The sequence below is a fragment of the Lycorma delicatula genome, chromosome 1 (genome assembly GCF_047948215.1).
Source record: "Lycorma delicatula isolate Av1 chromosome 1, ASM4794821v1, whole genome shotgun sequence".
Lineage (NCBI taxonomy): Eukaryota > Metazoa > Arthropoda > Insecta > Hemiptera > Fulgoridae > Lycorma > Lycorma delicatula.
The window spans coordinates 397290759-397306100 of record NC_134455.1 but is presented as its reverse complement, the minus strand read 5'-3'; the positions used below and the strand labels follow the sequence as shown (position 1 = coordinate 397306100).

The window sequence follows — 15342 nt, the reverse complement described above, 5'->3', positions numbered from 1 at the left end:
TCCCGGCTGCAAGCAGGGAGTATAGGAAGATAGTTAACTCACTGAATCTCGTTCAACCTGATGTGTCCTTCGCCACTGCTGCGTCAAAACAGACTGCTTCACCTGTTCAAACTCCACAGTGCGGATCCTGCACGGAACTTAAGAAACTCGTTCAGATGCTTTCTGATCAGGTTACTTCGCTTACGACCACTATTTCCGGGCTGACAAGGGTGAGTGAAAAGTCCTGCGTCGCAATGACTGAATCCAACTGTGTGGTCCATACAACAGTTCCTGCTACCAAAGTGCTGTCGGTACGGGCAGAGGCTACCACAGCTCGCAGTAAGCCAACTAACAAGGTCCCCACGAAAGTAACCCACATGACCACCCCCTCTGGGATGTCAGTAGCGACATCCCGTTATCATAAATCTCCTCCGCCATCACCCCATATACTGGAGGATATGGTTGAGGAACCTCCCGACCCAAAGGCGTCGGAGTTATCTAATTTGAAGAACACGAAAAAGAAAATAGAATCACGTACAACTGAATTCTGTATGGTTTCCTGAGTATATTTATTATTTTATTTTAGATTTATGGACATTATTCAGGGGTGTACGGTCCCGCCAAGTACTGGCGGAGGTGCATGATCCGATTGTCAGGTGTTTCCAGGAAACTCATATTCTGTGACATGACCCGATCGCACTCAGGGGATACTTTTGTGAGAGATTCGACTGTGTAGTAGACGGTAGAGAGAGTGGTGGGGTGGCTATTTTCATGAGGGATGAGGTATCGGCTACAAGGATTCGACTGACCACTCTCGTTCCTGCTGTTGCAGTGAAGATCTCTGTGCCCTTCAAGTTGCATATCTGCAATCTGTGTCTCTCGCCGAACACAGAGTGCTCTGGATATCTCAAACCTCCTCGCACAAATACCATCTCCGTCGTTAATAGTAGGAGACTTCAATGCCCACCATGTTTCTTGGGGCTCGACTTTCTGCTCCACTCGGGGAAATATAGTACACAATGTGAGACAGGACTTGGATCTTTGTTTGCTGAATGATGGATCTCATACATTCATGTCCTTGTCATCTGGTACTGTGTCTAACATCGATCTCTCCATATGTTCACCGGCTTTACTCCCTCATTTTGATTGGTCTGTTTGTGATGATTTTCATGACAGCGACCATAAACCAATTGTTATCGGTTTCGGTGTGGACCACGAGATTCGGAGAAGGCCACGGAGGTGGATTGTTGAAAAGGCGAATTGGGATGGATATCGTAAGGCCTTCCACTCGCAGTATGACGTCGGTGCGAACTTTCCTCTCTTACGTCCTTAATACTTGAAACTGCCAGCGAATATGTCCCACAAACATCGGGTAATCCTAAACGTCCTTCCGTTCCGTGGTGGAATGATGATTGCAAATGTGCTATTCGGAATCGACGGCGGGCACTACGCAAATTCAATGATAGGCCTACAACTGAGAATCTCGATTTGTACCGCAGGGCTAGGGCGGTATGCCGTCGGGTCTTCTTGACCGCTAAGAGGTATTCATGGACGAAATATATGAACACCATCTCACGTACTACTCTCACGTTTACTGTGTGCAATTTTCGGGTCGCCAGGGCAATCTATTCTCGGTCTCGTCGATGAGGGAGAACTCCTTACATCATCTTCGGCTGTAGCAAATGCTTTAGCGAAATCTTTCCGCTCGGTGTCTCTCACTTCTTCATATAGTAACGAATTTCAGAGGTACAAAGCACAGATGGAAATCTTGGCGTTAAATATTGGTGTTTCGGTTGGTGAGTTGAACGCTCCATTCTTACTTAAAGAATTGTTGCACGCACTTAAGAACTCACGTGACACTTCTCCTGGACCAGATAACGTTCGTCTTTGTATGCTTTCGCACCTTCCTAACTCAGCACTACAACATCTTTTGAGTATTTACAATGGTTTATTCTCCGGACAAGTCTTTCCGCCCGGCCGGTCAGAAGCATTTATTATACCAGTACTAAAGCCTGGTAAAGAGAAAACCGATCCCTTAAGCTACCGCCCTATTTCTTTAACAAGCGTATTGTGTAAAATAATGGAGAGGATGGTGAACCGCAGGCTTGCATGGTACTTGGAGAAACATGGCTTTCTTTCTTCGGAACAGTGTGGTTTCCGACAGGGGAGATCTTCCATTGACTATCTGGTGTCGATGGAGACAGCCATACAAAACGCCTTCCTGAATCGCCAACACCTCGTTCCTATCTTCTTCGATATAAAAAAGGCGTACGACACGGCCTGGCGACGTGGCATTCTTAACACCCTTAGGAGGTGGGAGATCACCGGCAATATGCTTGCTTTTATCCGGGGATTCTTGAATCACCGGACGTTTCGTGTTCGTGTAGACGATTCACTTTCAGACAGTGTCATCTCGGAAAATGGGGTACCTCAAGGTAGTGTATTAAGTGCCACCTTGTTTTCTGTGGCCATAAACAGCATTACCAATTGTGTGCGGGCCCCTGTCTCTTGTTCTCTTTTCGTTGATGATTTTGTTATTTACGTTGCGAGCCGCTCTACACCCACTGCGGAGCGACTTCTACAGAACACTATATTTAGCCTTGAGGCTTGGTCAGGAACTACTGGTTTCACATTTTCACCCGACAAGACGAGGGTTCTCGGCTACGGAACCCTTCTAATCCGCGGGTTTTTCTGAACAGAGAGCTTATTGCTGTCTCTACTTACGTCAGGATTCTGGGTTTACTTTATGATAGCCGTCTTACCTGGATTAAACATGTAAAGGAATTGAGGACAAAATGTTTCAAACTTTTAGATATGATGCGGAACCTTAGTAACACCAACTGGGGGGCCGATCGGTCATGTATGTTACGTTTTTACTACTCCCTTGTTCGTTCCCGTTTGGATTATGGTTGTGTCGCCTATTCTTCAGTTCGTCAAACCGTACTTAAAATGCTGGACGGTGTGCATCATTTGTGTGTGAGATCACAGAACAAAAATCACCAAAAGGAGCTTCAAAATAAAAAGGAAAAGATTCTATAAGGACTTTTAAGGACATAAATAGTATTTTACTTTGTGTTTTCATTAGTTTTAATGCTATTTTAAAGTAATTTTGTTTTTTATATCGCCAGTAAATAAATTCTAAATTTACTTAAAAATAGGTTTTTTTATATATATATATATATATATTTTTTTTTTTTTTTTTTAATTTTGAAGCCTTTTTGTGAAAAATCCTTATGGAAGAAATTTAGGTCATATTTGATTTAGCATTGAAAAATACAAAAGAATCGGCCATCAAATTGAAAACAACTTTTAGATCGTTAAAAAACGTAGGCTTGTGTAATTGGTAATCAGTAAACTATAGATTTCTCTTCCATTTTTCTCATTCCTTCTGTATGTATATATTAACAATATAAGGCAAATACTACATCAATGTTGTAAGCCCTTTGTTTACAGAAATTTCATTAGTTAACAAAGTAAGAATTAAGTAAGGTAAATTGCCTTACTCGTAGAGGGTTCGTGGCTGTAGACATCCATCAACTCACGGTGATCAATGGGTACATCTCTCCCAACAGCGGAATGGATCGACATGAAGAATTCATCGGAAACCTGGAGGAATGCATACGAAGGGCTGGGTTCCCGGTACTTTTGACCGGGGACTTCAACTCCGAATGCACTGAACTCGGAGGGTGCCGGTCCACGCGGAGAGGCTACACCCTAGCTACAATGCTTGGGGCCGCGGGACTGGTGGTCATGAACACGCCTAGGGTGCCTACATACGACGCAAGGGGTGATGGATCGGTGTTGGATCTGACAGCGGCCTCAGATAGGGTGGCAAGAAGGATAGTGGGCTGGCAGGTAGTAGAAGATGATTTTGCCAGCGACCACAAGGCCATAATTTTTGAAATACAAGGAGGCGGAAGGGGTCTAGAGGAACAGGACCCTATCTGGAGGCCGTCGGAACAGCAGGCTGCGACGGTAGCGGATAGGACGGCGGCAGAGGTGGCCCGTAGGCGTGTTCACACCCCCGAGGAATTCATGGCCATCCTACAGGGGGAATGTGTGAAACAGCGGCCACAGCCTGGAAGACGCGTAAAGAATGTTTACTGGTGGAACAGGGACATTGCGAGACTACGTGGTGAAACCAAAACAGCAAGGCGGAGGATGCAGCGCGCACGACGGAGGGACTCTGAGCGCCTACAGGAGGAAACGGAGGTGTTCCACGCGGCACGAAGAAGCCTTTGTAGAGCCATTAAGGCTGCCAAACAAGAGGCGTGGCAACACCTCGTGGAAGACCTGGAGCAAGATCCGTGGGGCAGGGCCTACCAGATCGTCACCAAGAAGTTTGGTAGGCGCCTGACCCCATTGACAAGGGAACAGTCTCTCACAGCGATAACGGAGCTCTTCCACGTCGAAGAGGAGGAATGGGAACCGATAGCTGGTGATCAACAAAGGCGCTTCACTGTAGAAGAACTACAGTGGGCGTCCAAGAAGATGAGCCTGCGGAAGAGCCCGGGCCCAGATAACATCCCTGGGTCCATCGTGAAGGTGTTGGTGGATAGGCACCCGTGGACGGTGTTAGACATGTTCAGTGGGGCATTGTCCACGGGGAGTTTTCCCGGCTGTTGGAAGGAGGCCAGGTTGGTCCTCCTCCCGAAACCGGGAGCCGAAGAAACCAGGAAATACCGGCCGATCTGCCTCATCAACACGATGGGAAAGCTGTATGAGAGACTGATCGCTGAAAGACTGCGGTCGGAGATTGAGGCGGGCGGAGGTCTTTCCCCAGACCAGTACGGCTTCGTTCGGGGAAGCACCGTCGACGCCGTCCGACGGGTGCTAGAGTGGGCCAGAGTTCAGTCGGCAGGCACGTGGCGACGAAGGAAAATCCCATTGATCATTCTCCTAGACATCAGGAATGCATTTAACAGCGTGCCATGGGGAGTGATCCTGGGAATACTCCGGGAGAGAGGGATCAGCGGCTACTTGCTCGCCGTAATAAATGACTATCTGCATGAGAGATCTCTGCGGGTACGCACAGAGGAAGAAGAAGATGACTTCAACATGTTTGGAGGCGTTCCGCAGGGGTCGGTGCTTGGGCCTCTTCTTTGGAACATCGCGTACGACGGCCTTCTGCGGGAAGAACTCCCGGAAGGATGCCAGTCGGTCGCGTACGCAGATGACCTCGCGCTGATGGTGTCGGGACGGACGGAGGAGGAGGTAGAAGATAAGGCAAACTTGGCGGTGGCAGTCGTCAGCAGATGGCTGGAGGAGAGAGGACTACGACTGGCACCGCACAAGACGGCAGCTGTCCCGATCACCGGCAGAAGAAGACTGAGAGGAATGTCCTTCATGGTAGACGACGTACGGGTCCACACGTCCGGTTGCGCTAAGTACCTGGGCGTGTGGATTGACAAGAATGGGCTGTCTAACACCCACCTCAGAGAGGTCACTAAGAGGGCCGAGAAGATACAAGACGCTCTACAAAAACTAATGGGCAACAAGAGCGGACCACGGGCGAGCAAGCGACGGCTGATCCTTTCAGTGGTTTCCTCCGTCTTGCTGTACGCGGTCCCGGCCTGGAAGGACGCACTTTCGAGAAAGAAGAACGTACGGATGCTAGCCTCCCTTACCAGAAGAGCGGCGATTCGCATAACATCGGCGTACCGCACCGTATCTGGATGCGCAGTGGCAGTCATCGCAGGGGTGCCTCCCATCGAGCTGCGGGCCACGCAGCTGGTCTCCACATACGAAGGAACGCCGAAGGCGGAAGCCGGGAGGCAGCTGATGTGGAGAACGGCTACGGCTGGGGCATGGACCAGGAGACTGATCCCGGACTTGGGACCGTGGGTCAGGCGGAGGCACGGGGAGGTAGATTACTTCCTCACGCAGTTCCTGTCTGGACACGGGGAGTTCGGGGTCTACCTACATCGGTTCAAGAGAAGACGGACACCGAGGTGCTTCTACTGCGGTCAGGATGACACGCCGGAGCACACCTTTTACGAGTGCGAAAGTTGGGCTGTGGTCCGGCGTAGGCATGGCACAGATGGCCTCACTCCAGAAACAACTGTAGCTCACATGCTGAAAGGGAAGAGAGAATGGGATGCGGTACAGAGCATGGTGGCTAGTATCCTGAAGACGAAGGAGGTACATGGAAGAGAGTGGGGAGAAGACTTCTAGGCGCGGGTAAGCAGCAATGTCCCTAGCAAGTATACTGTGTGTTTCTTCTACTATATATATTATTTTTGTGTTGTATGGTATTGTGAATTCATTGTCTCCATTGTCACTGTGGTTGGTACTCTACGGCCGGCTCGAGATGACAAGCACGATCGCTTCAACCGTGTGCAGGAGGGCCACGGCTAGAGGTGACATCGCCGAAGAGACAACATGAAGTGGGTTTCATTTATTATGTATTTTCCTTGTATTGTATGATTGTGGTATTATTTTATTTTATTGATTGTGTTCCTTCTAACGGTTACGAGGGCACTCACAGCGAACGTGCCCGCGGATTGCGGAAGGAGGAATAAGTTCAGACGCCAACGTGATGGGCTGCAACTGAAGGGAGGAAAAATAAATAAATAAATAAAATACAGGGGACGAATCGTGGTCGCCGTGCAGGGCCAGGGAGGCAGCCTGGATGCAGAGGACGCTTTAGCTCCTTCATATGCAAGAATGAAGGTCAGTTGGGGTGCTCCGATGATGCATTTGGGACCCTCAGGTGTGAGAGGGGGACGCGGCGGTTTGCCGGCTTCGCGCAATGCGTAGCCGGCAACCTAGTGTAGGGACGGGAAGGGTAGCCTCTAAGTGGAGGGATGTAGTGGTCGTCCAGAAGGGAGGGCTGCTGCATCCTGATGAAACTGAGAGGACCCCGATGGGACGCCAAAGAAAAGGCAAGACAGGGGGGCAGTCGACTGCCACAACACTCTGACATTCCTGCGCATAGCCTAACGGCGGTGGCCGGGGATGTTGGGGGTGTTTAAGAAAAAGAAAAAAAAAAAAAAAATTGCCTTACTCAGTTTCTGTAATTTAATTTTTATTTAATACTATGTGGTATTAATGTAGTAATATTTTTTAACTAATTATATAATTTAATTTTTAGCTGGGCTTTAGTGATTTTCTTTTTCAAACATTTTATGCAGTTTTTTTTTACTTTTTTGAAAGGATTCTGCATATACTGAAGAAGGAGAAGGAATGTGGTCTGGAGGAGAAAGCAGAGATGATTCTCCACAACAGATATATCCTTCCACTTGGACAGCTCAAAAGAGGTAATTATTTTAACCTACTGTGTTACTGTTTGTTATAGTTACAATTATATTTTTTGTGTTGGCTGAGTGATTTATGCATATTTAATGATTTTACTTGATTTAATTAACTTCTGAATAATAAGAAACTGGAAAATCATATTTAGTTGTACTTGTTTCTTTCTAAGTAAACTAAAGTCTACAAAGCTATTTGGTAAAAAAATTTTGTGTAACTTCTTTTATAGACAAAGGTACAATAAGAATCTGAAGACAAACTGGTTGTAAAATGTTAGCTAATAGAGTGAAATTTTTAGTTAGACTTTTTGTTACAAAAGTTAATTATATTCTAACCATAGAAAAGAATCCATAGAAAAAAGAATCCATACTAACCGGTGACTAGCAGTTGCCGACTTAAGTTGTTGTTATATTGCCTCGAATTACGAGACATTTACGACATTGGCTCATTAATAAGTAGAAATAGGCGCGTAAACGTAGGTTGGTTGACTAACTGCCACAGAATGTTGTACAGTCCCGACGACGTGTACGTAAAATACTGTTGTTGCAGAAAATCGCAACGGTATTGCAGTGCAAGTTTACAGTACGGAGCCAGAGGCCGAGAAGCAATTTACTGCGGTACTGCCGCCTCCTGTATTAATATATTGTATCGCCATATATTATGCACCTTATATTATTACTTATTCACAAGTAAATAACCGAAAGTGCTATAATGCTGAGAGCATCCTGGTGGATGAATCAATTCCAAGAATTACCAATAAAATAAAAATCTTGTTTGTAGCTAGGAAAGTTAGTGCATATATGAAACCATTAAGAAAACGTTTTTTAGCCAGTTAAGAAAGAATTGGTTGCAGAATTATTTCCTACTGCCTTTTAAGTTTTTGATTTCCCATAATGTGGAACAGAATGAAAATAATTACATTTAAACTGAACATGAATAAAATTATTCTTAATTTTTTTCATAAAGGTTTCTATGGAAATGAATTTCGTTTTCCATGGTTTCTCAGTTTTATAAGTTATCTTTATTAATATAAAAAAAAAATCAAATTTAAAGTAATAAATATTTATTATCCTGTTATAATGATTAATTTATTAATCTATCAGATTGTGATTAAGGATTCCATGAAGGTAATAAATACGACTTCGTACTAATTTTAATAATTCATATTAACATAATAAGTACAAACAACTGGTAACCATGGCAATACCAAAATAACAAGTTTGTTTACATTTTTAGAAAGAAAATGTCAGGACTGAGCATACACTGCTCTCCAAAAAGTCTTACAAAGTTATTTACTCATTTAAATTATGATCAAATTTACAAGTAATAAGAATGGTAAAAATAACAGTTTTTGAATTGCAGGTTTAATACAATTATACATATGAAGTAGTGCAGACAATAATGTAACAAATAAATGATCTATACAGTAACTTATGTTAAAAACAAAAAAGGTACAATTAACACTTAAAATGTAATGTAATAATATCATGCAATTGTACACAACTTATAAAATCGTAGTGTTGTATTTATCAAGATAACAAAATTACAAGGCACATATTGCCAAGTCATAATGGAAATGTCTAAATTCATGTTTAGAACAAATTGTGATCATTTATGAATGACAAATAGTAAGTAATAGTTATCTCAAAACATAAATTGTAATTATATTCACTTATTTAAATATACAATGAATCAAAGTTAAATAGAATAAATCATAATTCTCACAAATAGATTAGTTTATGTATAATCATAAGTAACTACATGACTATAAATAATCTGATTATCTTAATCAGTATATACACAGCATTGCATCCATATAGCATCTCTTATAATATTGTTTTATGCATTAAGAAGTATCAATCGGCCAGGACAGTCACATGCCAATGGAAATAATATGTAAATTATCCAGGGTAAGCTAAACCCCTAGATTGATTTTACCTAGCATCACAAAGGATTTATTTAGGATTTATTTAGTAATATTGTTCATGAAGCCTCATGCATCAAGATGTATCCATTGGCCAGAGCAATCACACGTCAATGTCAGATTAAGTGTACATGATCTAAAGTGGACTAAACCTCTAGAATAGTGGTATGCAGCATTGCAAAGATCTAGGTTTTCTTTGGTAATGTTGTTCGTGAACCTCATGTCTCAAGATGTATCAACCTTGATAGTCTAACCCCAAGCAAATGATAAAAATTTTTTAGAGAGATGTTGAAAGTTTTATGCGCTATACTAACAATACTTTGCCATAGAAAACACTGACTCAAGACTTCAGGTTGGTGATATATTACTGCTTTACTTAGTGGCTATAATAATAGGTTAAGAGGTGATGGTTTTGGCTTGAATAAATTTGAGATCTGATCAACAGATTGTATTAGAATGTTATACATTACCCCAATTGTTTTTTTAATGATTTAAACACTATTGTTAACAATAATCAATAAAATAAAACCGTAAAACTGTTGTAGCTATTGAAGATCTAGCAGTAAATTCTGCTTTTTTCAGTTTACAGACTACATGTTATAATATTAAAGATATGAAAATGTTTTAGATTTTAGAAAACATTCATGAGTTTGGTAGTGTTAAAAATGTGTGTAATAGTTGTGTAGTGTAATGTAACATAAATGAAGAGTGCAGATATTAAAAAATATATAACATTATTTAAGTCTAATTTTCATATCGTTGAATTATCTAATATTCTAATGTGAAAAAAAATTGAAGTTTGTGCAACTTAAAATAAACTGGTCAATGTGTTGTTGATATGAATTAATGTGTATTCCAAGTATGAAAAAATCCCTGATGGAATCATATGTTAAATAATTTTACTTTATTTTTATCCAGAGTTATTTTTCAATATTGGCTTTATTAAGGATAAATAATTCCACATTTACCTACTCTGTCAAAATCTAATGCTTATTCTGTAACTCTTGTAATAGCATTTTAAAAAAATTCATATTTCTCCATTATTCTTTCCCTTACTTACCTGTCCCTATTCTAGTTTAATCCCTATGTACTTTTCTGTCCATAAAGCCTGATATTTTAGATATTCTAAAGAATTAAAATAGAATAGTAATTTGGATTTAGATTTTTAACTCATAATTTAGTAGTGTCTTCGGTTTTGTTAGATGTTGTGAAGTTCCATAGAACCTGAAAGTATACTTCTACTTTTACTAGTAGTAAAATAAATAATTTTGCACTCACTGTTAGCTAACTTCTATTAACTCTGCATACATTTGATCCTGGAACTGGCACTTGAAGGGTCTAATGAACGATGATAAGCGATTTTTCTTCCTTCTGGTGAGAATAACTGGCATCTGGATAACCTGAAGTCTTCTATTGAAACATTTTAATTAACTCTTACTAAAATACCCTTTTTTTGTTTTTACATTGCACATTCCAGGTGATTTTTATTTCCAGTTATTAAACTGGAAGACCTAGTATTAATTTTCATACTGCATATTTGTTATGTTCTTATTAACATATTTACACCCAATCACATGCTAGAATTTAATGTTATTTTTTAACGCAAATGAAATTAATATAATAACACCGGCAGCATACTGCCTCCTGTTTTTTCTTTTTTTTTGCTTGCTTGACATTTCTCCTGCCACCAACCCCATTCGGTTGCCCAAAAGCATAAGAACAAATGCCCATAAGAACAAACGGCTACTCAGCCTCGAAACAGTTTAGCGACCAGTGTCCTAACTAGCTCCTAGAACTAACCTAAAAGCGTGAGCAAAATAAGCGTGGTACAATACACCACTCACTTGTGTGTCCCATCACCCATTTGTCATATATCACTAAAATGGGTAGGTGCATCCTGTCAACTACTAATACATATATGACTATCAATAATTAAATTTATCTCGTCAAAGACAGCAGGAATTCGCTGCCACACCTAGGTTGCTGAATGCCAGCAAATACCTGTTCACCATTAAAGCGCTTGGAGCCTTAATCTGGCTGGTAGCCAGCCATATCTCTTGGTTAGCTTCCTACAGCAGCGCGGTGGGAGTCTTTTCCCTTAGGCAAACTACTGATGTCGGCTGAACAAAGCAACTGCATCAAGGAACTTCCACTCAGTCCGACAATACGGCTCCTGCCACATTGACTCGCCGCTTGTGAGTGGTCAATTTTCCCCTTGACCTCTAAGTTCCAGGATGGCCTGAGTTCTGCCCCCCCCCCCCACCAAGAACAGGGCAGCCGAACATCATGTGTTCGAATGGATCTCCCTGCAGACGCACAGCTCATCAGCTGCCAGGCGGAACCGAAACAAATAATGGTTTAAATTTACATGGTTGGAGAGCACTCGGGCTCCTGTTGCCCTTAAAACGAAGAAGAGGCATACCATCCCCCCAGATCCTGTATAAATCAATACAAGGACCTTCCCTTAGTCGGGGCGGGCCATCTTGCTGCCATGCTTCCATCGCGAGCTACTACTTGGTACTTTCTACAACTAGCTGCACATCCTTAAACAGAGCCGTGCGATCAGACAAGTAGTCACGTACTAAGGCCTGCAGGGCTACGGGAACATTGCAGCGTTCCAACTCATAGTGGACAGAACTCCAACACAAGGAAGGAAATGCTGCCTCTGTCTATAAAAATTGCCAAAACATATTTACAGTCGGCGCTTTCCACCTCAGCAAGAGCATTTAAGATGAAATCCTCGGTGCCAACCCCTTTCATAAAGCCATACTGGTCTCGATTTAGAAGTGAGTTCATATCGATGTTTTCCCAGAGCCGTTCCACAACCAGCCTTTCAAGCAACTTGCCAATTACCGAAAAGAGACTGATGGGCCGATAACTGCTGACCTCACTCAGATCCTTTACTGATTTTAAGAGCACCTTCACCAAAGCCATCTTCCAATACTGGGTTGCGGAAAGCAACCCAGTTTAGGCACCTCGAGAACAGCCTGGCAAGGAGCTCTGTTATGACAAGCAGCAGATAATAGCAAATATCCGGTTCAATTTGGTCAATCCCCGGTGCTTTCTCAGTTCCATTCGAGAAACCACTCGCTTTAACGTCAGGGAATGGTGTCTCACCCGCCCTACCGCCGACTTCTGCTTCACCCTTCAGAGTATCTAGAAACAGAACATCCAGGAACCCTTGTAAGTCACGACCCCCAAACCCGCATCGAACACTGGACAGCATGTGCAATGGCTTTGGCCGGTAACATGACTTCATGCACTGCAACTCGCGCATGGAGTCTTGCCAAAACATGACTTTGGCTTCCTTGATGGCAATGGTACATCCGCAGACCCTCAACGCACATGTTATCAACGATAATTCCCGTTAGGGGGCGTTGCTGGTATCTTCTCCTAGCGGACGTAACTCTTGCGCGCAGCACGTTAAGGTCAGAGAACCACTACTTTTTCCCGGGTTCCCGCCTGCGTTTAACAGACGGCTCCCCGGAAGCAGCGGTCATGACGGCTCTAGGCACTCTCCGGTCAGCGGACTGGCCACTACCTAAGGGTCCGTCCATGGGCTGAGGCCCCCTAGGACTCTATCGCAGTCAGTCTTGGTGGCTCGGCCGAATAGTTCAGCCATCAATTCCACCTCTTCCCTGTGCTCCATGAGCCATTCCAACCCTGTAATGCAGCCGCACACTCACGCCGCAGCCTGTCCTGATTCAGGTCCCTTAGGTCATGGTGACCCGTTTTTGGTGCTCTTGGACCGCCCCGAAAACGATCTCTTAGATTATAAGCCTATAAACGCTCACACTGGCCTCGGGCCAGACAGTCCATCACCAAGGTGACGGACCAAAGTGATGTAACTTTCTCTCAGTTCGGAAGAGAAAGTTGGTGGTTGTTCTGCCTCGTTAAGCAAGTAGAGGTTTCTGGCTTCAACGAACTGTGCAAGACCACCGCCTCTGGGGTCAGTAAGTGGTGAAACCCAGGCGGAAGACTTGGCTTTAGCGTCCAGAACAACCACCATTCTGATGCTCAGGAGACCGTCCAGAATCTGCCCCAAGCAGATACTTCCATCCAAGCTGGAAGTATCCCGACAGCAGTACAACATCGAGCGTACCCCTCGTGACTTGCACGACGGTGAACTGCTTGTCAGAAAATTGAGGCATCCAGAAGACACCCAACAATCCCCGGGCTGACTACGACTGCAGAGAGCGGCCGTTCCCCATGAGAATGAATAACATCAACCCCGTGGAAGCCGACCACACTATCCCGGACCGTGTACGGCTCCTGGACCAAGAGGACCTCGAGGTCGTAGTCCTCAAGGATTCTCATGGCTTCAGTGGTGGCCGCCCGGGGATGGTGCAGGCTTAACTGCCCCAGACGCAAGCGTTCAATATGGTGACGACCGTTCTCGAAAGCTTCTCCCAATTCAGGTGTCGCCATATGCCGCATTATGCACGATCTTTGCCCGGGGTATGTCGTGCGACCTGCATTACTTACCCCCGACACAGTGTCCAGCATCAAAGCCTTTCACAAAGGCATAAGAAACGCACTTTGCAGGCGCGGTCTAACTAGGGCAATTAACTGCCTTGTGTCCTGCAAGGACGCAATGACAACACCCAACCACCAGCCACCAAGACCTGCCGGATCACCCAGTGGCTCTTTGAGGCTTCCTTCCGCCTTAATTGCCGGACCACCTTGGTCCCCTTGAGAAAGTCTTCGACAGCCATATCCAACGCTGGATTTTGGCTGTCTATCGCTTTGAGGATTTCGGGCTCCTCTGCCCTCGTTGCCCTAGGCAAACTTCTACTCCCTTGCTCTCCCTGCACAGTTCCGACCGAACTCTTCACCGCACAGTTCGACGCAGAGGTATTGGCAGGATTTTTCGTGCAATCCGCCACTGCACGAGAGGGTAGGGCCCGTCCCCCTTGTGGAGACCTCCATGACTTCCTTAGAGGACCCTGGCCTCGGCGGAGAACTGACAGTGAATTTCTCGGCAGGAAGGGGTCACTGGTAACCAAGTCAGTCCTTGGCCAAACCAACCAAGTTCTCGAGACAATGTCCCCGGGATTGCTCCATAGCAGCTTACCAACGAGAAAATACACCAACTGCACTGTCAGGCACTACAGCTGCAGATTGAATGAATCCTATCACAAAACAGGTGAGCGTTCGGCTTAGTTATTCCGAGCAAGGCCACCTGTCCTTACGGAACCCCGTTCGAAACAGTCAAGGTTAAGAGCTCCTACTCTAGACGACCGGCGAGGTCGGAGCGAAATCGCTTCCCGAACCTGCCAGAGGATCTGGAACTTTCCTTGGCTCCACGAACTGCAAAGATGGGAACACCGACACACAAAGAAAACGTCTTTATTTAGCCGACGGCGGCCTTCCTGCAACACATTTTTCCGCTGTTTCGTATAACACTTCGCCGCAACGTAGGTTGGTTGACTAACTGCCACAGATTGTTGTACAGTCCCGACGACGTGTACGTAAAATACTGTTGTTGCAGAAAATCGCAACGGTATTGCAGTGCAAGTTTACAGTACGGAGCCAGAGGCCGAGAAGCAATTTACTGCGATACTGCCGCCTCCTGTAATAATATATTGTATCGCCATATATTATGCACCTTATATTATTACTTATTCACAAGTAAATAACCGAAAGTGCTATAATGCTGAGAGCATCCTGGTGGATGAATCAATTCCAAGAATTACCAATAAAATAAAAATCTTGTTTGTAGCTAGGAAAGTTAGTGCATATATGAAACCATTAAGAAAACGTTTTTTAGCCAGTTAAGAAAGAATTGGTTGCAGAATTATTTCCTACTGCCTTTTAAGTTTTTTATTTCCCATAATGTGGAACAGAATGAAAATAATTACATTTAAACTGAACATGAATAAAATTATTCTTAATTTTTTTCATAAAGGTTTCTATGGAAATGAATTTCGTTTTCCATGGTTTCTCAGTTTTATAAGTTATCTTTATTAATATAAAAAAAATCAAATTTAAAGTAATAAATATTTATTATCCTGTTATAATGATTAATTTATTAATCTATCAGATTGTGATTAAGGATTCCATGAAGGTAATAAATATGACTTTGTATGAAGAGGTATGAAATATATTTTTTTTTACATTACATTATTTTCTCTTAATAAATATTATATTAAGAAGCAGGAAACCACAGTTAGCTCACTTGTAGTTAA

At 43.7% G+C, this 15342-nt stretch overlaps 1 protein-coding gene across 2 annotated transcripts in view; it reads left to right on the top strand.

The window, feature by feature from the left end:
- LOC142317394 (uncharacterized) overlaps window positions 1-9984 on the top strand; it is a 39162-nt gene extending 29178 nt beyond the window's left edge. For both annotated transcript variants that reach the window (XM_075353928.1, XM_075353929.1), the window contains exons 3-4: window positions 7135-7238; window positions 8593-9984. In XM_075353928.1, coding sequence (XP_075210043.1) covers window positions 7135-7238; window positions 8593-8620 — 132 coding nt within the window. In that variant the 3' untranslated portion in view covers window positions 8621-9984. The remainder of the gene's footprint in view (window positions 1-7134; window positions 7239-8592) is intronic.
- Window positions 9985-15342: the final 5358 nt, after the last annotated feature.